Raw genomic sequence first — 22,664 nt, 5'->3', positions numbered from 1 at the left:
TACCTCAACCTAAATTTACCTTTACCTAAAAAGAAGAATCAGAAACAGTTTTTAGAAATTCCTCTTTGGTATATGCTTGGTATTTTTATCCACATTGTAGAAATGCTAAATCACACTTCAAATATTGTCCTTTTCTAATACCTCAGCCTAATAAAGCATTTCTGTATATATACAAATATTTATTAGATATATAAAATAACATTGAAGTACTTCTCTGAAAAGGAGGAGGCTGATTAATTGAAGAAGAATTTGCCTTCCCAGGTCTTCTTGGAATTAAAAATGATTCCTTTTTTTTTTTTGAGGATTTAATCATAATGACTAACTTACGCAATGTAAAACTTCTTTTTCATGATCAGTCTATTACTTTCTAACCATTTTGAAGTTTTGCTAAAGGAGGTTCAGAACAGTTTCGAATAGTGAGAAATGAGGAAATTACAGTTATAAAACAGTGCCACAACTTCTTCACAAAATCTTCATTAGCTACTTAGAAAAAAAGCAGTAGAAACTTCCAGTTTATAGCTTCCAGTGCTAGGCCAGCTCTGTCTCCTATGCCATGCACAGCCCTTGCTGAGTTCATGCCAGCCCTCACACAAACCAGCCACGCTGCTCCCTCCTGCTCAAGCAGACACCGAGGAGCTGGGGAGCTGCCGTAGGGCCAGACCCCGGCCCAGATGCCCAAAGAGGAGTGAGTTACCCCTGCCTCCACCCCAGGTTGTCACACCTCGTTAGAGAGGAACACGTCTTCAGTGGTGAAGCAAGCACAACGGTCATGTGAATTTTCTGTCTTATTACCAGAATTCAGCAAGGATGGACACTTCACTATGCAGGCAATCTCAGACGAGTGTGGGCTTGAAAAACTTGAAAACGATTGGACCATGAAGCGCATTAGGAAATAAATCCTCAGTCTTGCAAGCTTCTCGGCGTGCTTGGGAGACCTAAATGGCTGTCTGTCTGTGCAGGGCTGGCAGCTTAAACCTCCTGCAGCTACCTGCAGGGGCTGTGCGAGGCACGGCTTTGTCTGTGGCAGAGGATGGGGTGTGCAGCTGCATGCAGGTGTGCGTGCAGCTGTGCGTAACCTAACTCAGAGCCACCAGGCCTTATTATATTTCATTAAAAAGGACAAGTATTTAAAAACAGCATTGTCATTATACATGAAAGGCCAAAGTTCTGTGAGGAAGGCTTTCCCCTCAAAGTTTAGAGTTAAACTGCGTCAGCATCTTCTCCAGCTTTATTGCTAGTGCCATGTTACCTTTGATCTTTAACTTTCCTGACATGAAGGCCATGGTTGGCTTTAGTTTACCTAAAAAGAAGATACAAAATCAACAGGAAAGGAAGTGGAGACAGAACGTGCAGATGAAACCTTGGTACCCTGAAGTAGTATTTGGTGGCTACTTCGCTACCCAACTCTTGTAAAAGCAGCACAGTTTTAGGAAAAACAGATGAGGGGTGTGCGGAAAAGAAGTCTAATGGATTGACTGGATGCTTTCGGAAACTATGGATGCTTTCTGGAGCTACACGCCCTGTGAAATCTCTCATAGCTACTTAACAAAGCGGGATCAGCTTCTGTGCTCTTTTTGTTCACACAGGTTAGAGTCCAGAAAAGCCCAAGGAATTCTATCCTACTTACACCCGAGCCCCCAGAAGCTAAATGCTCACCCAGATCCAGGACTACAAAGAGAAGAGCCAGCCGACTGAGCTACCAGCAGAATAAAACGATCCGAATAAAACATCCTGGGCACGAGACACCGCCGCCCCCCTGCTGCGTGCCTTTGTGACTCACCTGTGAACATTTTCACAAAGTCGCCACTCGACATGCTCATAACGACATCGGCCGTCACAGGAGGCTTTCCAAAGCCAGCGCTGCCGTCGTTGGTTTTCAGGTCGATGTACCAAGTGCCTCCTTCCTCACCTGGGCACAACGGGGAGAACCAGCGGCAGTCGGCAGGCCTTAAGTCCATTCACAACTTTAATCAGCATTTTACTACACTGCAGGAAACATCCACATGTAGCAATAAAGGACAGCATTTGCGATTTACAAGTCTCATGAAGTTGAACAGCCTCAGAAATGTTATAGAAAGTTGTTTAGGTCTTATGCATCACAAAGTAATTAGGATTGTTTTGTGAATTGCTACCAAACAACCTGGACTGCAAGGTTCAGGGAGTTAACAGCATCAATCTCTCACAGAGAAGAGCTAGAGCATATGCACAAATAATATTTTCAAGGGAAAAAGACTCTGCTCAAATGTAGCACCCTTGTGCCCTTTTGTCATCCCTCTCTTGACACTTCTATCAAAACCTATTCAGCATTCTTACTTTCCCTCCACTGCTTGATAAACTATAATTCTGAAAAATCAATGTTGATGCTTTCCTAAAAAAAAAAAATTCTCCATTTTATCTAAGAGCTAAGGCACAAGAGGTTGTTTGTTTGTATAAATCCAGCAAGATGGATTGTATGACACTCTTGCAAAACGTGGTGTTTACTTTTTATTTTATTTTATTTTATTTTATTTTATTTTATTTTATTTTATTTTATTTTATTTTATTTTATTTTTTCCAGCAATCTTTTACATGTGATCTTCAGGACAAAAAAAAAAGTGATTATTCAAAATTGATTATTGATTATTGATTATTGGTATTGATTTTAAACCATGAAATTTTCACAGTCCTGCAGAATGGTAATGTGCTTTCCCTGACATGAAGTACAGACACTGCTTTCACTTCCATAAATCATACACCCTAAATCTGAAACATGTTTTTTTATTATTTTATTTTATTTTATTTTATTTTAATTTTATTTTATTTTATTTTAATCTTTGCTAAATAGCTTGAATGGAATCCAAGTTCTGGGCAGAAAAGAAGAAAACTTGAAATACAAAGGAAATTTATTATCATTAGAAATTATCAGCTCCAACAAGCTGTTAAACAATAACACATGCATTGTCCTGTTTGAGGAATTCCAAGCAATTGAATTTATTGCCAATTAGTATAAGTGTTTAATTATTGATTTTAGCTTTGATTAAGGAAAACAAACAAGCACTTAGAAAAAAATACCTCAGCTCACCTTTGCACGCCCCTCCTCCACTCTCCCCCATCTCCAATACCATCACTGCACATACAAGCATCCCCTTTGGTGATGAGACAAGTGGTGCAGGAGTCAGTGCATTGCTTCTTAGTTGTTCCCAGGTGTGTTTCCCCATCAGCTGCAGTCCCATTACAGTCGTATCTCCTCCTCTGCTTGCTCTCTGTCACTGCCTGTTTGAGCACTCTGCTCCATCCCAGCTTACCAAGCTAATTTGCTCCTCCCTGGAAAAGAAATTCCCGTACATCACATGTTGGGTGCCTTCGTACCCATTATTTCCTTAAGGAAATGTGTATGTGTTTCTGTCATGAAAACTGAGTTTGAGCCAAATGTGGGAAGTGCTCCTAGTGGCAATGTACACAGAAAATTTCTCATCCTTCGCTGTCTTGTGTCCAATTCCATTTTTTTTTTTTAACATACCAGTCAAATAACAGTGTGTTTAAGAGGAATATTTTAGACATGATGATTCTTCCGCTAAAAATTCTCATACTAAGTTGAAGTAATATCACTGTTCATTTGGGTGCACGTTTGTCAGCAGTGAAAAACGGAGGAAATGATTCGAATGCCTCATTTTTCATCTGAAAAGTCAGAAGTTTGTGCCTATTTCTACATTGACCTTGGGACTTACAATATAAAATAGCAATAAATGGACTTAGGTGGCAGTGTAGTGCTGAAACCAACTCAAATAAACGGGGCAGGGCTAGGGACACTGGCCGGGCAGAAGCAAATTGATCGCAGCTGCGGCTGGGAGGGACCACAAGAGCTGGTAACTGATCTGAAAGACCTCCTCATGAAATGAAATGTTTGTGTGAAGCTACCTCCTTCCGAATGGTCACGTTTTCATAGAAACATTAGGGTTGGAAAAGGCCTCCAAGAGCATCTGGTCCAACCACCCCCCTACCACCAATGTCACCCACTAAGCCATGTCCCAAAGTGCCACCTCCGACCTTTCCTTGAACACCCCCAGGGACGGTGACTCCACCACCTCCCTGGGCAACTCGTCCCAGTGCCTGACTGCTCTTTCTGAGAAGAAATGTATCCAAATGTCTCCAAATTTCTCCCTTTCTCCCCGCTCTTCCTCAGGAGACCAAAGGCTGCGTGCCACGACACGGGGTAACAGCAGAGCGGGGGGGGTCACCCACGACCGCTCCCCAAGCCATCAAAAACCCTTCCCCGTCTCCTTCCCCTTCTTTTTCCCAGCTCGGGGCCGGGGGTGCCAGCGGGGTGAGGGGCTGTGGGGACACTTTGGGAGGCTGCCACCCCCATGTCCCCTCCTCACGCCGCCCTCACCGCCCTGCCACCGCCTCCCGGCCGCGGCGGCTGCGCCGTGAAGGGGCGGCCCCGGGCGGCCCGTCCCCGCTCCGCCATGCTGCCCAACACGGGGTAAGGCGCTTGGCCTCCCTCCTTCCTTCTCCATGGGGCTGGGGACGGGGCAGAGCAGCGAGGGGGACCCATAGGGAGGACGGGTTTTGGGGCCGGGGGGCGTCCCGGCGGTGGGTGTGCCGCCAGGGGACGTGCCGCCAGGGGGGCAGCTGCTGGGGGCTCGGGTGCGAGCTGCGCGGCGCCTCCGCGGGGTGTGTGTGAGAGTTGTTCCTGAAAATGAGTTTTTCCTGTTAAGTTTTTGCATGTTTTGGTAAGCAGTGTTTCTGTGGGCTTCCGAAAGAAATGCGAGCTCCGTGTGAAGGACGGGAGGACCCCTAGGGCGTGAATGCGGTCGGTGGTGGCTGTAAGCCTGGGGAGGAGGGTTCGTGTAGGCTGTGCGGAAAAGTGGCAAGGAAAAGAAAAAAAAAAAAAAAAAGGAAAAAAAAGACAGTGAAAATATAACTGGAATGAGTACAATGTTTCCTGATATTTTTAACAGTCATGATCTGGGCCAAGGAGTTGAATCTGTGTGGGTTCCTCCAGTCGCAGAGTAACGCAGGGTGGAAGGGGCTTGGAGAGGTCTCCAGCTCAGAGTCCTGCCCAAAACCAGCCGTCAGGTCGGTCTGGATTGCTCTGGGTCACATCCACCTGGGTCTGAAGAACCAGTCTCCCAGGCTGCAGATAGCTCGGGCCGTCTTGGCCCCAGCTCTGTGACCTGACCTTCCCCAAGGTCCAAGTGTGACCCTCCATCTGCTGGGTATGGTGCTCCTGCATCCCGGGGTGCTGCTGGGGTACTCTCAGCTTGCTCCCTGCCAAGTGTCCCCATCCCTTTCCAGCTGTGTGCTTCCCTCTCCACTGTGTCACTGCAGGGACCCTTCCTTCCCAGTTGGAAGGCAGCCTAGCCCTCAAGCACATCAGCCAGTTGTCCTCCCTGCCAAGTGTACTTTGTCGTCTCTTCCAGGCCGGTGATAAAGGTGATGGACACGACTGGTGCTGGAGGAGACCTGACTTAATACTGGCCTCCAAGGCAGAGTATGACTTGCTAACCCCCACCTCTGGGCTTGACCAGCTGGTCTGTGTTGGCCCATGGTTTTCCCAAGAGCCAGGACAAGTCTGATGAGCCAGTGGTTCAGGGAATCCTGCTTTTGGGCGTTTTTGGAAGACGAGTAACATGTTTGCTTTCCTTTAGCAGGTGGAGAGCACCACTGATCTCTCTGGCGTTTCATATGTGATGAATTACAGAGATGATCTTTCCTCATTGTGCCTGTGACTCAACTCTAGGCAGCATTTTTTTGCGACTCAATGTATTTTGAGATTTTTCTTCCCGTGCCTCTCTAGAACCCAATTCTGCAGAAGGCAGCTGCTTGAATTGGCGTCTGCAGGGCTTCACCGACTTGTGGGACCCTGCTGGTGACTAAGATTGCTGTTGCAGGGGAAGATTTTCTGCCCCTTCCTGCCTCGTTTCAGTTTTCAGTCTTCTGAGAGCAAATACCCTCCTTGAGGTTGCTTTAGAGGGGATGTTCTCAGACCAGAGGGAGAAAACTGAGACCTGGAGGAATGGTAATTAAATCAAGTGTAGCCCAGACTGAAAATAAAACCACATCACATTCGTGATGTGAGTGAGTGGTGACACTGCTGTAGCACATGGTTTGTATTCATTCATTAACCGGGGTTGAAAATTTAGACCTCTTGTTATTTTTCATTCGGTTATGAAAAGCAGCACAAGTTTTCTGCAGAGCACCACAGCCCACATTCCTTCGTTTGGAAAACCTGTGGTCTAAGAGGCTTTATTGCCAAGTATGTCCCAAGTTAGAGTTGAATTCTTAGCTCTTAAGATTCAGCAACATTATATGTGTAAGAAAAATGTCTTCTGACACCCCAAAATCTGTTCGTTTCTCCGGGGGTTTTGATTGGACTGATTTTTGTGGTGACCTATTACATTAAACATAGTTACTGGGAAACTGTTGAGTTTAGTGTAAAAACTTCAAGAGAAAAAATGCCTTTCTGAAAATGAGATTTCTGGCACTCATCTTTGGCACCCTGCGCTGGTATTGTGATTCTGGTCCTGAGCTTTACAGCAGTTCTTTGCGTGTAGAGGGCTGTGAGAAGTGAATTGCAGAGAGCTGCGGAGGAGTGTCACGTCATTAGAAACTGGCATTTCGATTTACAGCTGGCTCCTTTTTTGGTTTTGGAGAACTTAAGCAGCTCTGTTGTAAGCAGTGCTGGATCATGGTACAAAAAGGTCACTGGGTGACCCGTGTAACCTTCCTGCTTTGCTGTGTTTATTAGCTTGGAACATCACCTTGTCTTCAGGGCTGGTGCAGGACTGTGCTTTGCTGTAGCTTTATCCATCTCATCCGTATTTTGGGTATGTTTTCATTGTACAATGTGGAAGGCAGTCGGCTGGCTGGAAGACCGTGCTGGCTGTTTTTGTTCTTGAAGAGTGCTAAAAGTCAGAGATTTACAGGTTTTGCTTTGTTCCCCCTCTTACCTGTTTATCTTTAGGAAACTAGCAGGATGCACTCTCTTCATCACGGGCGCAAGCCGAGGCATTGGCAAAGCCATTGCCTTGAAAGCTGCCAAGGATGGTGCAAACATCGTGGTGGCTGCCAAGACAGCTGAGCCCCATCCTAAACTTCCAGGGACTATCTACACTGCTGCAGCAGAGAGTAAGTTGTAACAAATGAGGGTGGGCTTCTGGTGCTGGGCTGCGTGCGTGTCCTAGCTTAATTTCTGTAAGCAAGTGGGAGGCTGCTCAGACTCCCTCAGCTTTAAAACAATACGCTTACCTGGCTCTCTTGCCTCCTAGGAGTTCTGTGAGTTATCAGACTGTAATAATGATGAAGACATATGTGTGCAGAAGTGAAAATGCTGCCTTAATTGAGACATCTAGTTGTACCATACACAGTCTCAGCATTAGGCTTGGGTTCTGGCTTCCCTGTTCTTTATACGACCTGTGAAAAGGTCACAATGTGAGAGTCTCATTTTCGACGGGTTCACTGGATGAGAGGTTCTCAGCAGACTGTTTGTTCAACCTGAGAGACAATTTTTAAATGCTTTATTTTCTAATTAATGCAGTTGAAGCGGCTGGAGGAAAGGCTTTGCCATGCATCGTTAACGTGAGGGAAGAACAGCAAATTATTAATGCTGTGGAGAAAGCTGTGAAGACTTTTGGAGGTATGCTGGGATGTGGGGGAAAGGTCAACAGGCAGATTGTTCAAACAGCAAGAGAAAAGAGCAGCCTGCTTTACTCCTGCTCTTTGTCTCTGAACTGCTAAAGTGAAACGGCTTATTTTAAAACCAGGGATTGATATTTTGGTGAACAATGCAAGTGCCATCTCTCTGACTGGCACTTTGGAAACAGAGACAAAGAAGGTCAACCTCATGATGGATGTCAACGTACGAGGAACCTACCTCACGTAAGTGCTGAGAAAGGAGAGAGAAGTAATTTTAACAAATTTAACAAATTTTAACACATTAACAAAAAAAGGTTACCTCAGTTTACCTGAGGTGCTTTCTGCAGATGAATCTGGTTATCAGGCATAATGTTCCTGGAAGTTCTGTTGCTAAAGATCAGCGAAGGAGTTGTCATTAGGGTAGTTTAAAAACACACACGATCAGCCTGCTGAATTAGAGAGAGGCATGCACAGCATGTCAACAGCAGGTAGAGAGAGCAATGGAAAGGAAGCAATAAATCTGGCTGCGGGGTGGTGGGCCTGTACTTCCACCCTGCGTTGTCTGCTTCTGAAAGCTGAACTGTAAGCAGCTCCGTGCTCGTAAAGGAAAGTTGTTCTTGCAGCATGGTGTTGCACAAAATCTGGGAAATCTGCTTTAGGTGGTGCTGCTGCACTGTTCGGATGAGGTAGCCAAGTCACCAGGCATGAATGCTACTGCTGAGGTAAGTGAGCTAGGACAGACTTTTTCTGTTGTTCTGTTTCTCAGTTAAATGTTTGATACGAGGGCAAGGTTTCAGCTTAGTGTTGGATCTTCACGAAAGTCAAAATAGTGTTCTGCCATTTTTTATTGTAAGGAAGAATGTTCTGTAAAGTAAGAGGGGACTGACTTGTCTGGTTTCTGTCTTCCAGGTCCAAGACATGCCTTCCATACTTGCGGAAGAGTAAGAACCCCCATATCCTCAACCTCAGCCCACCTATGAATATGAATCCCATGTGGTTCAAAAATCATTGTGGTGAGTGGCAGTCGGGGGCTTTGCTGTTATTTTTGAGGACCACATAAATAACTGGTGAAATGTGCAGGAATGCCAGTCCAGAACACCAGATCTCAAGTTCTTAGCATTCGGTACAGACTGCCTGTAATGGTTCCCCAGAGTCTTTTGCACCTCACATGAAAAAAAAAAAAAACTGTTTTGTGGGAAAACACAGTGCAAGTTTCATGGCCTAATACGTCCTTCTATTTTTAAGGATGCTCTACAGTTAAGAGACTGTGCTTTTCCATAGGAATTCTTAAGACAGCGCAGTGTTTTCTGTTCCACAAAGAATTAAAAAAGCAAAATCTGTTTTCTTACAGTTTCAGCTTCATGTTTGTCTTAATAGAAATAAAGCTCAAGGCTGTATTTTTAATTGGAAATTATTTTGAGGTGTGAAAGAGACCTCATTCTGTGTTTAGACTAGAACATATGTTGTTCATTTTAAGCTTGTTGAATAGCTTTCAATTTTAGATGCTTGTCCTGTAAAACTCCCCCAGCAAGTCCAAGTTCTTTCCCCCTAAAAGTTTCCCTTCTCAAAATAGAAAAGAAGGATTTAGAATGTCCTTTTTTCTTCCTCTTCATTTTTCTTTTCTTTTTTTTTTTTTTTCCCTTCACTAAAATACCAGTTCGATCATAAGCAGCTACTGTGTTGCAGAAAAAATGGAGCTGCTGTCAGTGTGTGTATAAAAATACAATATCAACACCATAAAGTTGAGCTTCAGTCATTGTTTTTATTTGCCAAAAGATGCTTAGCTCATCTTTTAGCTCATTTACTTGCAGTGAAGAGATGACAGACTACAGTTTGTATCTGCCGAGGTACGGGGGAGGAAGGGAGAAATTTTTGCTCTGGGAAGATACTGCTTTGTCTCCAAAAAGTTAATTTAAAATATAAAGAAATAACTTTAACTTTGAAGGGCAGAAAATTCAAGTTCTGTTGATAGACCATATATTTTTATCCTACTAAATACAGGCTGTTTATGTACTTCTTGTTGTAGCTTACACCATTTCTAAATACGGAATGTCCATGTGCGTCTTGGGGATGGCGGAAGAATTTAGAGGAGAAGTTGCTGTCAATGCTTTATGGCCTAAAACAGGTGATTTTTTTATGATGATAAAATAATTTTTATATTTTGTCTAATACAGCTTGGTTTATTTAGCTTTAAATACACTCTCAGCTTCTTCTGGAAATTATTCAGGACACCAGGCAATTCTTTTGCGTATTCTTTGTTCAACCTGCGTGGATGTTGGTTTTCATTCCTAGTTCTCACTAGACCATTGCCACTTTGATCCCAACTTGTTTTCAGCCTAACTGCAACCCATTCAGCCCTTCCACTTGGCCTGACTGTGCTCCTTTTCATATGCCCAGAGTTCTGGTTTGGATAGGACCACAGAAGTACCAGCATGCTTTCATTTGCAGTACTATTTAGAGTTCCCTGCTGGTTAGATTGCCAGGAGGTAGGTGAAACTGGCAAGAGACATATCTTTGTAGAGGTAATTTTTTTAAAAAAAATCCTCCTTCTAGAAGTTTTGGCACAGTGGGCCAGCAAATAGTTGTTCACTCAACCATCTTTTTGCAAGTCACAGGATGTAGAGCTGTAAAGTAGAAAAACAGCTCGGTGTTCCCAAACTGTTAGCTCCAGTTTGTCGTCTGCGGAGCAGTGAGGATCGGGGCTGTGCTTCGAGGTTTAGTCCTTGCTGGACAAAGACGCATGTCCCTTCATCCCAAACACATCTATCTGCAGAAATAATACGGATGTCATTAAAATCAGAGAGCCCTTAAAATCTTGCCCTTTTGATGGTGTGGCCCCACTCACTACGTGAGGATACATTACAACAGCAAAGCTTATTCCCTTAATGCGGAATTAAGCAGTGAGAGAGGCAGAGGGGCAGGAAGAAACGAAAGAGGAAGAAATAAAAATAATGAAGCAAGAGCCTCTTCTGGGGCTAGTGCTCCAGTTGTAAGCAACGTTTGTACCCGGGAGCGTTTCAGCACTTTCCTGTTAGGAGTTGCAGGCCCATTACAGTTTTGAGTGTATAAACTGTCTGATTTGCTCCCCCTAAAGTGAGGAGTATGAGCAAAACTTGATGATTTCAGTCAAAGTCAACTGAGTTTCTTTGCTGAAATGCTCTGAGTGATACTCAGCTGAACGCTTAGGTTGGTGTATCTGTCAGATCAGGTCGTTTTTCACTGGTCTGGATACTTGCATCGTAAATTCTCCCAGTACGTTGGTGTCTTGTAAACTCTGCTTGTGCTGAGTTTTACTCATAAAAATACTTTATTAAGGGATTACTTCCTGAATGATAGTTACATCAATACCAGACCTGCATGAATATCATGCTAGATTCTCTCGTGTGAAAAATATTTAAATTTTAATGTCAAAAAGCTGCACAGTGTGTCCTGACACTTTTCTGTTCAATCATGTATTTTAATTCTTTAAATGAATGTGCTCAGTTATTCAGGGTTGGACGAGCAAAGAGAACATGTTAGTTGCTTGTAATCAGTGATCAGTTTATCTATAGATGCTAAATCCTCACGGCATTGAATTACTTACGATCCACCAGGCAGAATAAGAAGATATAGTCGATCTGAAGATCTTAATTCTTTTTTTTTTTTTTTTTTTAACTAGTATTTTTAATAGTTTTGGTCTTCTGTTTGTAACATTTTGGGTAAAAATGAAAATTCTTGTTTACAAGCAGTTCTTAGTTGATATATGTCTGCCCCAGGAACGTTGTGTTTTCTGTTTTTTTTTTTGCCCATGAGGTTTGGGAGTGTTGGGTGCAATGGAAGGAGTTTTAAGTTCTGGAGTTTGGCGATGGTGTCTTCGTACTCTCTGGCAAAACTCATTCCTGCTGGGTTATCCGTGTGGAATTCTGGGGGTGTTCCCATCCCACCGGTGTTGGTAGCAGAAAGAACAGCTTTGTATTTGGCACCAATGTCATCTGCCTTAGTTGTGACATAAGAAAGAGAAGTGCTGGAGGTGTTGAATTTTAGTGAGCAGGTCTTTAAGGCATGCTGTGTATCTTGAAGAGGATAAACTGTTCATCTTTCGTGTGCTGAAAGCAAATGCACACATAACTTCATGGTCTGGATTGCCTTCTTGACAGTGAAGTGAAGGATCGCCTTTGAGTTTCTGTTTTATTTGTTATTTCTGAAGGAGTTAGAAATATGCACTCACTTCCACATGCTTGCTTCTGGAGTAGTCCAAGGAAACCTCACAGAAGTTTCAATGGAGATTTCCCAGGATCTATCTTTGTCATCTGGAATAAGGCCATGCAACCTTTTTCTTTTTTTTTTTTTTTGATAAGTGGACGTGATATTTTAGCTAATATTTTGTGTTTTTTTTGCTCACTGACTGATTAAGCATAGAAAATTATTTATGAGAGTTAAGGACGATGAAGGAATTCATCCAAAGTACCTCATCCAAACAGAGAGATTTGGCACGAATTATTTTCTCCAGCAGCGCTCTGTGTGAAATATGCAGCCAGAGTATGCAGCAGTAGATGTTCAAAACCTTCTGGATCAATCTCTGCTCGTAGGCTTATGTTTAGAAGGATAACATTTGGCACTAATAAGAAGGTGGGAGGCACATGGGCCAGGAAAAGTGAAGAGGTTAATGAATCCTCAGAGCAGTGGGGTATACTCGTGTCAAAAGGACCTAATAAACTTCATCTATGTATTTGATGGAAATAACTTCTGAGTTGTTGGTAGTTACTAAAAAAGAAAATTTAAAAAATTAAGAGAAATCGTGCAGGGTAGGTCACATTTCAGAGGGCTGAAGAAAGGCCTGAAGATTATTTACTGTCCTTAGAAAAGAGAAAAAGACCTAGGTGTATGTACAGTGTAACTATTTGCCACTTATCTATAGGTGGCTATTTATAGCATTTCACTTGATTTGGAATAAAAAACGAAGCTGAGGATGATCAAATGTGAATGAAATCTGAGGCTAGCGCTCACCACAGAGGAGTACAATAAACCTCATACGTGAGTGGACAGAACTCACTTGATCTTTCTCATGTCTGTGTGTGTACAGTGCCTACTTTATCATTTTAAGTGATGTTTCAATCATTTCTGCATCAAAGCTGCTGTTGCTTTGTGTGGAATGGAAACGTCTGAAGGTGAGCAAAAATAATTTAAAACCAGGTTTATCCTTCTGCCTCCAGGATCTGTCATCCCCAAGTGTGGGAGATGATTTGAAATCTGTCCTGGGACTTAGAAAAGAGCAGGGCGGAGAGTTGAGTCTTGAAGAGAAGCTGCAAAAGAGACATGAGGCAAAACTGTATGAGGGAAGACTAATAATGTGGCAAATGCCAAAAGCTGCAACCGAGCAGCCTCTTTGTGGAAGAGGATGAAAGCAAAATGAGGTACATACCTCAGCTTGGAAGAGCAAAACTCCGTGTGTGGGGCATTGACAGAAGGCTTGAGAGACATGATGAATGTCACGAGGAGTCTTTCTCATTCTTTTTCTTTTTATTCCTTTAATAGCTTTCTATTTTTACTGCTGCTTGTCCATGGGTAGTATTTCCTAGTTTTGTCTTTGTAAGATTTCCTTTCACGTGAAAGGAAGATGCACTGGCCAGAGAGATGGGAATTTCATGTTGTCATTGTTAAAGTGTTATTTTCTTACCCTCCAAACTCTCCAGCTATACACACAGCTGCTATGGATATGTTGGGAGGATCTGGAATAGAGAAACAGTGCAGAAAAACGGACATCCTTGCAGATGCTGCATATTGCATTTTAACAAAACCGAAAAGTTTCACTGGAAACTTCATTATTGATGAAGTTCTGCTGAGAGAAGAAGGAGTTAAGGATTTTGATGTCTATGCAATTGCACCAGGTAAGAGAGATCTTTAAAATGAGAGGTAAGTTGAGAAAGGGCCTCTTACGTGAGTCTGTAAAAAATTCACATGGCTCGACTTCTGTAACTTGCCTTCCTGGAAAGCACATGCTTGTTCAGCGAGGCTCTAATTGTACATGTCTATTAAAGAAATTTATTGACAAAAATAAAATGCACCTGCCCTATAGGTGCATATATAACTATTGACCAATTAGTGAGATTGTGTATCATCTTCAGATGTTTCTCGTTGCATCTGTAAGAGGCCTCTAGGTCTGATTTTAAATGAACCAGAACCTAAACGTGTTATTTCATGGTATGTCTTTCCTTCAAATTGCAGTTTATTTTACATATAAACTGTGGTGTAGTTTCATACAAAGTGGATTCTATTTGTGCTGTTCATCTTCACTTGGACTTACTGTCATTTTTTAACTCCCCTCTAGGTCACCCCCTGATGCCTGACTTCTTCTTGGATGCTGAAATTGACATGACAGCCACGAAACCAGAAAGCCATGGTAGGGAAAGCTCCTCATGTACAAGTTGATAAATCCAAGTGATAACAAATGCCTCCTGTATTTCAGGTTACTTTCTTTTCTCCCAAGCATTTGGGCTACAAGCTGTTTGGCAAAACCCCTTTTGTAGTTGGGGTGTATGATTTATGGACTGTCACATCTCTGTAACTTACGGTTTATAACTATTGCTTTGTTTTGAAGAATCCTCTCTTAACCATCTGAATTGTGTAGTATGAAAGTCACAAGTAAATATTGCTGAAAAAAAGTCAATAGCAAACAGTATATGTTGCAGGAGTGTTATATCTGTCTTGCTAAATTTGTAGGAAAGGAGTTGATGTGGAGCCTCCATTGCTTCTTAGATGAAATTCCCACAGTCAGGTGTGACGTGAATGTCCATGAGGTGAAACAGAGAAATCTTTTTCATAACAACATCAGTTTTGCTTTTTCATTGCTTTTTTGGAATTGTAGTGTGTCAGGTTGGTGAGCAAGTAAGAATACAGAGTAGTTTTCATTGTTGTGCCAACACAGATAGAGAGAAGGAAAGAAGGATGCTAAGTTTGAGCAGAGTCCCTTTCCCATTAAAAAAAACAATTTGTGCATATGCTCCAGGACTTTTCTGCCAGAGAGAGAAGCTGTTAACCCCTTGCACCATGGAACCCAGGTTATTTAGTAGCAATTCACAGAATAGTCCTAATTATTTTCTGATACTTAAGATACCTAACAAACTTTCTACAACATATTTTAGGGTATTCAACATGATAAGCCTTGTAAATTGCAACTGCTTTTCTGAATTTTTAAATGTGCATATTCACTGCAGTATGGTAAAATGCTGGTTAAGTTAGTACATTGACCAACAGCTGAGCAGCTTTTGCAGAAGAGTTACTGAAAATATTTGTATTCTTAGAAATACACATAACATGTGTAAGCGTTTCAGCATGAAGGCTGTGTTACTAAAGACACTGATGTGGTTTTTTTTGGTTGTTTGAGCTTTCAGGAATATATTGAGTGCATAAAAAACTGTGCTGGTTAAACATTAAGAATGAACTGTAAACAGTCAGAATGAAATTGTTGTGGTTTCATTTTTACTTTTCTTTTGACATAGTAAGAAGTCAGATATTTACCACGGAACTTCCTTTAGTGCTGTATACCAGTTTCAGTAGCCAGGTGCTGAAAACTTTGTTTATCAGTATTGAAGATTTTGTTATTTCAGTGGTATTTTCCCAACTGAGAAGCATGAGTCTTAAAAAACTGCCTATGGTCAACAGTGTTGCATATAAGCTTTTCCAAGTCTTCTCCATATGTTGAGATATGCTGTTTTATAGTTTTGTGCATCTTTCAGCAAAAAATAATCCATTTCTTTTAGGTGCTTCCCAGGCATTCAAGGAGGAGAAGAAATCAAGTGAATCCAGTACAGCATCTGCTTCAGGTCCTGTTGCAGAAACATTCAGAGTTATTCAGGGAGCCATCAGTAAAGAATTTGTGAAATCTACGCAGGGCGTCTTCCAGTTTGAATTGTCTGGTAAGAAGGACCAGCTCCTGTAAACCTTCCCCACGCTCCCACCCCCGGCCAAGGGCAGCCTGCCGACTGCCGCTGGTTCTCCCCGTTGTGCCCAGGTGAGGGAGGAGGCACTTGGTACATCGACCTGAAAACCAACGATGGCAGCGCTGGCTTTGGAAAGCCTCCTGTGACGGCCGATGTCGTTATGAGCATGTCGAGTGGCGACTTTGTGAAAATGTTCACAGGTGAGTCACAAAGGCACGCAGCAGGGGGGCGGCGGTGTCTCGTGCCCAGGATGTTTTATTCGGATCGTTTTATTCTGCTGGTAGCTCAGTCGGCTGGCTCTTCTCTTTGTAGTCCTGGATCTGGGTGAGCATTTAGCTTCTGGGGGCTCGGGTGTAAGTAGGATAGAATTCCTTGGGCTTTTCTGGACTCTAACCTGTGTGAACAAAAAGAGCAGAGAAGCTGATCCCGCTTTAAGTAGCTATGAGAGATTTCACAGGGCGTGTAGCTCCAGAAAGCATCCATAGTTTCCGAAAGCATCCAGTCAATCCATTAGACTTCTTTTCCGCACACCGCTCATCTGTTTTTCCTAAAAGTGTGCTGCTTTTACAAGAGTTGGGTAGCGAAGTAGCCACCAAATACTACTTTAGGGTACCAAGGTTTCATCTGCACGTTCTGTCTCCGCTTCCTTTCCTGTTGATTTTGTATCTTCTTTTTAGGTAAACTAAAGCCAACCATGGCCTTCATGTCAGGAAAGTTAAAGATCAAAGGTAACATGGCACTAGCAATAAAGCTGGAGAAGATGCTGACGCAGTTTAACTCTAAACTTTGAGGGGAAAGCCTTCCTCACAGAACTTTGGCCTTTCATGTATAATGACAATGCTGTTTTTAAATACTTGTCCTTTTTAATGAAATATAATACGTAAGAATAAAATGTGAGACTGTTAGAGAAGAAATAACTGAGTCTGATTAAGACTAGAACGTGTTTGTCTTGATTAAACTAATTCCTTCTTGAGAATACACACGCTAGGTTGCACGTGTTGTCTTTTCCTCTACCCCTTTGGAACTGTGCAGCACGTTGGAAGTGGGCTTCCTTCGACGTGGCTCCTTGCATGCATGTCCCATAAGAAGGGTGGGGGGAGCGAGTGTCACCCTGTGATACAAATGCCATGCTGAGATTCCTGTGCTGGCACACAGGTGAGAGCAATATGGTCAGTTCTGCAGGGTGCCAAGTACTCCTGCTAAGTGGCCATCCCATTACTATTTTGTGCTTTCCTTGGTGTGTTCCCTGCACCAGGCCTGGTACCCCTGAGTTAGGTTACGCACAGCTGCACGCACACGTGCACGCAGCTGCACACCCCATCCTCTGCCACAGACAGGGCCGTGCCTCGCACAGCCCCTGCAGGTAGCTGCAGGAGGTTTAAGCTGCCAGCCCTGCACAGACAGACAGCCATTTAGGTCTCCCAAGCACGCCGAGAAGCTTGCAAGACTGAGGATTTATTTCCTAATGCGCTTCATGGTCCAATAGTTTTCAAGTTTTTCAAGCCCACACTCGTCTGAGATTGCCTGCGTGGTGAAGTGTCCATCCTTGCTGAATTCTGGTAATAAGACAGAAAATTCACATTGACCGTTGTGCTTGCTTCACCACTGAAGACGTGTTCCTCTCTAACGAGGCGTAACAACCTGGGGTGGAGGCAGGGGGGAGCTCACCCCCCGTTGGGCAGCAGCAGCTCCTCAGCCCCTTGTTGTTTGCCCGAGCAGGAAGGAGCAGCGTGGCTGGGCCGGGTGAGTGTTTGCGGCCACACAGCCTGCCAGGAGCAGGAGTGCTGGCATGAACAGGGACAAAGGCTGTGCTTGGGCTGTGCACTGGAAGCCAAAGTTCTCTGGAGGAGAATGAGCTGTCTGAATGGATTGTGCAAGAGTGTAGATATGCTGGTTGCTGCAACGCAGTAAGGAAGTGTGTATGCTTTGCCTCTATGCAAAGCAGAAACCTCTACAGCAAGCCACACCTGAGAGCTGCCTAGGGTGTTTGATCTGGAAAGAGACACTTTGGGTTAGAATTAGATTTAGAGTCTTAGATTTTTAGATTTAGGCTTAGATTAGATTTAGAGTCTTCTGAATGGAGAAGGCAAGAAAAATAATCTTTGGGAAGCAGCAAATGCAATGCTTAGATGCATGATCTGAAGAGACAATGGTGCCAAATCCCCTCACTAGGAGCAAGAGGTAAGTTTTTCACACTCACACTGGAGATTGTTGGATACATTGATGTTCTCTCAGCTGGATGGACAGCAGACAGAGGTACCCTTATGTGTATGGCCAAGGGATGGTTGGAAAGGAGTAGCTGTGTGAGGAAAGCAGCGGTGGTTGGGGCCAGGGGACACGAGCCGACCTGGCACTGGTAAAAGGAACTAAAAGAATATGAGAAAAGGGGTTTGCAGCCAACCTTCCTCAGTAGCAGCTCAGTACTGTCAGCTGGGAAAGAATTAATACAGTGAACTTCCAACTCTCTTCCTTGAAGACCAATAAATATTTCAAAAGGGATGTTGGGGTGTTAAATTACACCTTCCCTGCACAGCCCCAAATACAGATTTTCAAGGCAAAAAAAACCTTGTGTGTCTTATATTTCTTTGATCCAATCCTGCTCAGATCTGGATGACAGGATTTTTGAGTGGGGCAGCAGGAGCAGAGCAGTAGTGGCACTGCAGATGGCTACTGGGAGCATCATTCCTCTTCCTTCAGCTGGGGCAGTGTTTGAAAAATACAAAACATGGTGAAAATAGCATGATAACAGTCTCCTACAGCAAGCTCCAAAACCAAAAGAGACAGCAAAAAGTGGGTATCACAAACCAAACATGCTTGCAATACAGCAAGGGGCTTGTTTTACGTGACGGTCTCATGTTGGCCTCCCATGGTCAGCCGAACACCGTGACTAGATAGATGCAAGTTCGCCATCTAGTGTGGAGTGGAGTGCTTTCCATTCTGCATCCGTGTGAGAGGTTTCACTTCAAACTGAAGTGTTTCCAGTCCAGCTGAAATCGCTGGAGCCTTTGCTCCGTCTCACCTTCTGCCTCCCCAGGCCAGGGACGGTCTGTGGCAGGATCATATTTCCTCTGCTCCTCCAACCCTATCTGTCCCCTCTGCAACTTCCCCTCAGCTCCTCTCCGATTTCACAGCAAAGGCAAGCTGAGCAGTCACTGTCAAGATCCCATACCACTACATCCACACGTAACTCTTCCCACGGGGTCTCGTCCTCCCTCTCTGGGACACCTGATGGACGCTCTGGTCTCCCCCTGCCCTTGACACGCTGCCCACCTGGTGATGCAGATGGGAGACATCCACCAGCTCCTACTTTTGTCTTGTCCTCGCTCCGTTTTGGCTTTCACACAAAGGCCCAATGCAACACCCTGAGAGCAGATTCAGGTTTCACAGAGATCTCGGGCAGGGAGGGCAGTTTTGGCAGTGGTTCTTGAGTCCAGCATAGGAATTAAACCACTGGGCTTTCCTGACTGGAGCAGAAGTCCAGTTAAGCCGCAAAGAGACCCACTCGAGCTTTGTTCAGATGCACAGAGATGCTTTCCGTGGCACCCGCAGTCCTGCCATGAGGAGGCAGCCCCTCACAAAATGGCCGCTCATTGCAGCCTGGAGCCGAGCTAGCCCCGTGCTGCCATAGCTGCGTACGTGGGAACGTGGAAAGGCCTTCTCCCTGAAAAACAGCCTTTTTACCTTTGCAGGGTCGGTGTTTTGTCAGCAAGCTGTTTGGTTCACGTGTGGCATTGCGGCAGCACCGCTCTGTCGCTGCTCTGCCTTGGCTTGGTCTGCCGTTGTGGCTAACACCCTGCTCTGCTATCTGCTACCCCAATTCCCAGCCTTCACCACAGCTGGCTTTAATTCAAGGAGAGGTGGGAGCTGGGCTCCAAGGGTCATCAAGCCAGCACGGAGATCTTTAAGATCTTAAGACCTTAAGATGTTTAAGATCAAAACACGGCTCTGAAAAACATGGTGTTTCCTCCCACAGCTGTAACCATCTTGATTCTCCCCTTTAGGCCTCCATAACCCTGGCCCCGTTCAGCACATTTGAGCAGTGTGTTTCTTTAGCTCCTGCACGATTCCTCTGCCTCAATTCTACTAACTCCTAATGCAAAAAGTTGCTTTGCTGTCTCACCCTTTTCAGGAAAGCATCTTTGAGGGAACGGGGTTCCCAGCTGTATTTCAGACATCTGCTCTCACAGAAATCTTCCTTTCATCCTGTCATTGAACCGACTGTTTCTGGAGTACACTTCTTCTCAGGTAAGGAAGAAGGACTTCAATTATTTTCCATGTAAAAGAGAATATTTTCTCATCATGTAAACTTAATATATGCTTGTTTAAGGAGAAATACCTCTACTTTGTTTGAGAGAAACTGTACCAACCATTGTGAGTGTAAATTACAGCTTCCAGCAAATGCTGCAAAAGTGGGAGTGTATTCATTGACTTCAGTGATAAAACAGCCACCCCGGTGGGGATACACGTGCTTTTTGGGGAGTCCCACCAGCCCTCTCAAAAGTGTTACTAGCAGAGCTGTTTCAGTGTTGGGCAGTGGAGGGAGCCTGTGACACCTCTTGTTAGCTTAGCCTAGGGATTTTTAACTCAGAGAATCATAGAAGATTTTATTTACTTACTTATTTACTTGGATTTTTTTTTTTTTTTTTTTTAGAAAAAAAAATACCTTTAGAAAATTTACCTTTAGAAAGGTAACACATTTCTTCTATCAGTGTCGTGAACAGTCCAGCAGGTATCTTTGGAACATCTGTGGATTAGCTGTTTCTATTACCGGCAGTATTTGCTACCATCATCTAACAAACACAGTCCTATTAATAGCAGATAAATGGCAATTTCATCTCATAACAATTAAAATGTTAAAGACTTGTGTATTGTAAAGCTTTGTTGTGTCTCCTACCAAAATTGGGAAAACAAGGTAGTTTTATGAATAGATTGTAACAAGTTCTCTCCTAAGACACTTCATTTATTACCAAAAAGTTTATCAGGATTCGTTTTAGGATTTTTTATTTTTTTTCACACAGTGAAACGAGTACAAGCAGGAACCTGGTTACCACATAAAGGATTTACATCTTTCCTGACTCTTACCTTGATAAATAGACTATAATGAAGGTCCTATTTGATCACAATCGCTTTTATTTAAAAATGAATGTTTGAAATCTTGCTCTGCTGATGACTCAGGTAACTGATTTCCATTCCCTTGCTCATACCCCTGTATTTTTTTCACACCTTGCACTGGCATTAGTCAGCTGTCTGTGCTCCAAGATTTTCCTCTCTCTCTCTTTTGCCTATACACCATACTCTAACATTTCCTGGAAAAGTCCAGGGTATTTAAATATCCTTAAATGATCCAAGTGTTTTTCCAGAATTGAGGATGAAGAATGAATGAGTAAGCTTAAGTACACATGAAGCTCCCGTGTATGAGTAGCCTCTGTTACACTTGCCAATTAGATTTAATCCAATGTATATTAATAATCAGTTCCCCTACATCTTGTAGTTTAGCTGTTCTTATGGAAATATTAATTGTGAGTATTGTGTTAGGAACACTTTCTGCAATTAGATTTGCTGGAAAAGGTAATGACTATCACAATTTCCTTCACAGCAAAGGAAAAAACGCTGTATTACGTATTTTTATAATGTCTAATACAACAAAGTACTCCTACAAGATAATAAGTAACATAGACCAGATCTGTGTGAAGACAGCTGTTATACATTATCTCCACAAACAATTTGGGTCAAATTGGTTTACTAAAGTTGAACTTTATCAGGTGTCTCAAAGAAGATCAAGTTTTGGCTTTTCAAAATAAATGGGAACCTTTGAATATTGGCAGAATTGTTAAGGTTGGAGAAAACCTCCAAGATCATCTGGTCCAACCACCCCCCTACCACCAATGTTACCCGCTAAACCATGTCCCTAAGCACTACATGGCAGTGGTACTCAGGGCACTGCGAGGACCTTCCCATCATGGCAAGTGTGTTTAAGGGCTCAGCAAGACCCATGGAGTTTTGAAGACCCTCCAGCAGAACATGATTTGGGATGCTACGATCTACGCTAAGATAAAGAAATAAAAGGTTGGGGAAGTTAGGTATACGATCAATGCTCTCATGTGCCACGGTTGCACTCTTCATGGTTTTGTTAGCTAAGGTGCCCCCTCATCCATGTTTAAGATGAGCAGGCAAATTACAAACAGAAGACAAAACCCTGGCAGCAGAAGCAGTTCCTTCCCCCTCCCACATTCTCATTTCTGTAGTGCAGGGTGCCTGTGCTCGTCTGTGATGCTATAAAACTGTGTGGTCCTGCTATGAACCAGGATGGGAAACTGGAAAGCAAAATGGTCTCTGTTCTCTTTAAAGTCAGGCAAGATCAATTCTGCAACTTTGTTCAAAATACAAACCAATTAACCAGCTGCCACCACCAAAAAGCAGTAGAGGAACACAGTTTAATTTTGTTCTGTAACACTAGGATACAAACAGTGGAAGATACAACTTACGTAAAGTTGGTCGCACATCAATCCTTGTGCAGAACAGAGAGCATACTATTAATTCACGTTGCTTTAGCACAAACATAACTTCATTAAGTTTTTCCTAGAGCCTCTGGTTCTTATTTACCCGCCAGCAGCAGAGACATCCTAACTTTTTCCTAGTCGTATACTACTTGACTCTGACGGACAAATGAGATGATTTGTGTAAAACATTTCACTTTGTAGAATCTGCTGTGCCCTAGAAGTGCATTCTTACCCCCCGCTGCCCTGAGTGCCTCTCTCTGATTCACAGTTCAGCTGGGTGCGTTTGTCCTCCAGACCTCTGAACTACGGCACTCCCCATGACGCCTCACTCACTGCTCAGCCAGCTCAGATATTCTGTTACACTGGGAGAGTTAGTATCAAGGTTGGCTGTTTTTTTCCTCAGAAACAGTTGGCTTAACTGTAAGTGTCCCCTGATTACTGCTGTGCACACAAAAATGTGGAATTGCAAATATCCCAAGTTAGGATAACTACAGCTAAAAAATACAGGATTCTGTTGGAATTCATTATCTAGCTAGGGGCCACATTTTCCACCGCAAGACCACTGGTCAGTTTGAAACGTTACTGGCTGTCAAAAAAAATATATATTTTTTTTCAATAGAACCATATT

General features: G+C 43.4%; 1 protein-coding gene and 1 long non-coding RNA gene across 3 annotated transcripts; both read left to right on the top strand.

The window, feature by feature from the left end:
* The first annotated feature begins 4,312 nt into the window (after positions 1-4,312).
* On the top strand, positions 4,313-16,516 carry HSDL2 (hydroxysteroid dehydrogenase like 2). Its single transcript, XM_084504510.1, has 11 exons — positions 4,313-4,462; positions 6,947-7,110; positions 7,520-7,618; positions 7,746-7,860; positions 8,527-8,630; positions 9,644-9,742; positions 13,290-13,484; positions 13,925-13,996; positions 15,357-15,512; positions 15,608-15,736; positions 16,214-16,516. Exons 1-11 carry the CDS (start codon positions 4,344-4,346, stop codon positions 16,324-16,326), a joined length of 1,365 nt encoding a protein of 454 aa, XP_084360636.1. The 5' UTR covers positions 4,313-4,343; the 3' UTR covers positions 16,327-16,516.
* Positions 16,517-17,350: 834 nt separating this feature from the next.
* LOC311427258 lies at positions 17,351-22,585 on the top strand. Of its 2 annotated transcripts, none has more exons than XR_014687268.1 (3): positions 17,351-17,717; positions 19,666-19,781; positions 21,299-22,585. It is a non-coding gene; the product is annotated as an uncharacterized lncRNA (long non-coding RNA). The 2 variants fall into 2 exon arrangements; XR_014687269.1 differs by lacking the exon at positions 21,299-22,585 and adding an exon at positions 20,555-20,660.
* Positions 22,586-22,664: the final 79 nt, after the last annotated feature.

This window comes from Aythya ferina, assembly GCF_964211825.1.
Source record: "Aythya ferina genome assembly, chromosome: Z".
Classification (NCBI taxonomy): domain Eukaryota; kingdom Metazoa; phylum Chordata; class Aves; order Anseriformes; family Anatidae; genus Aythya; species Aythya ferina.
The sequence above is the reverse complement of the archived record's forward strand: the minus strand, read 5'-3'. Positions and strand labels throughout refer to the sequence as shown.

Coding starts and splice junctions, on each gene's coding strand:
- HSDL2 (XM_084504510.1), top strand. CDS start 4,344: ATGTCCCCTCCTCACGCCGCCCTCACCGCCCTGCCACCGCCTCCCGGC. Junction 7,619..7,745: donor AGCTGTGAAGACTTTTGGAG/GTATGCTGGGAT, acceptor TTTTAAAACCAG/GGATTGATATTTTGGTGAAC. Junction 8,631..9,643: donor GTGGTTCAAAAATCATTGTG/GTGAGTGGCAGT, acceptor TTCTTGTTGTAG/CTTACACCATTTCTAAATAC.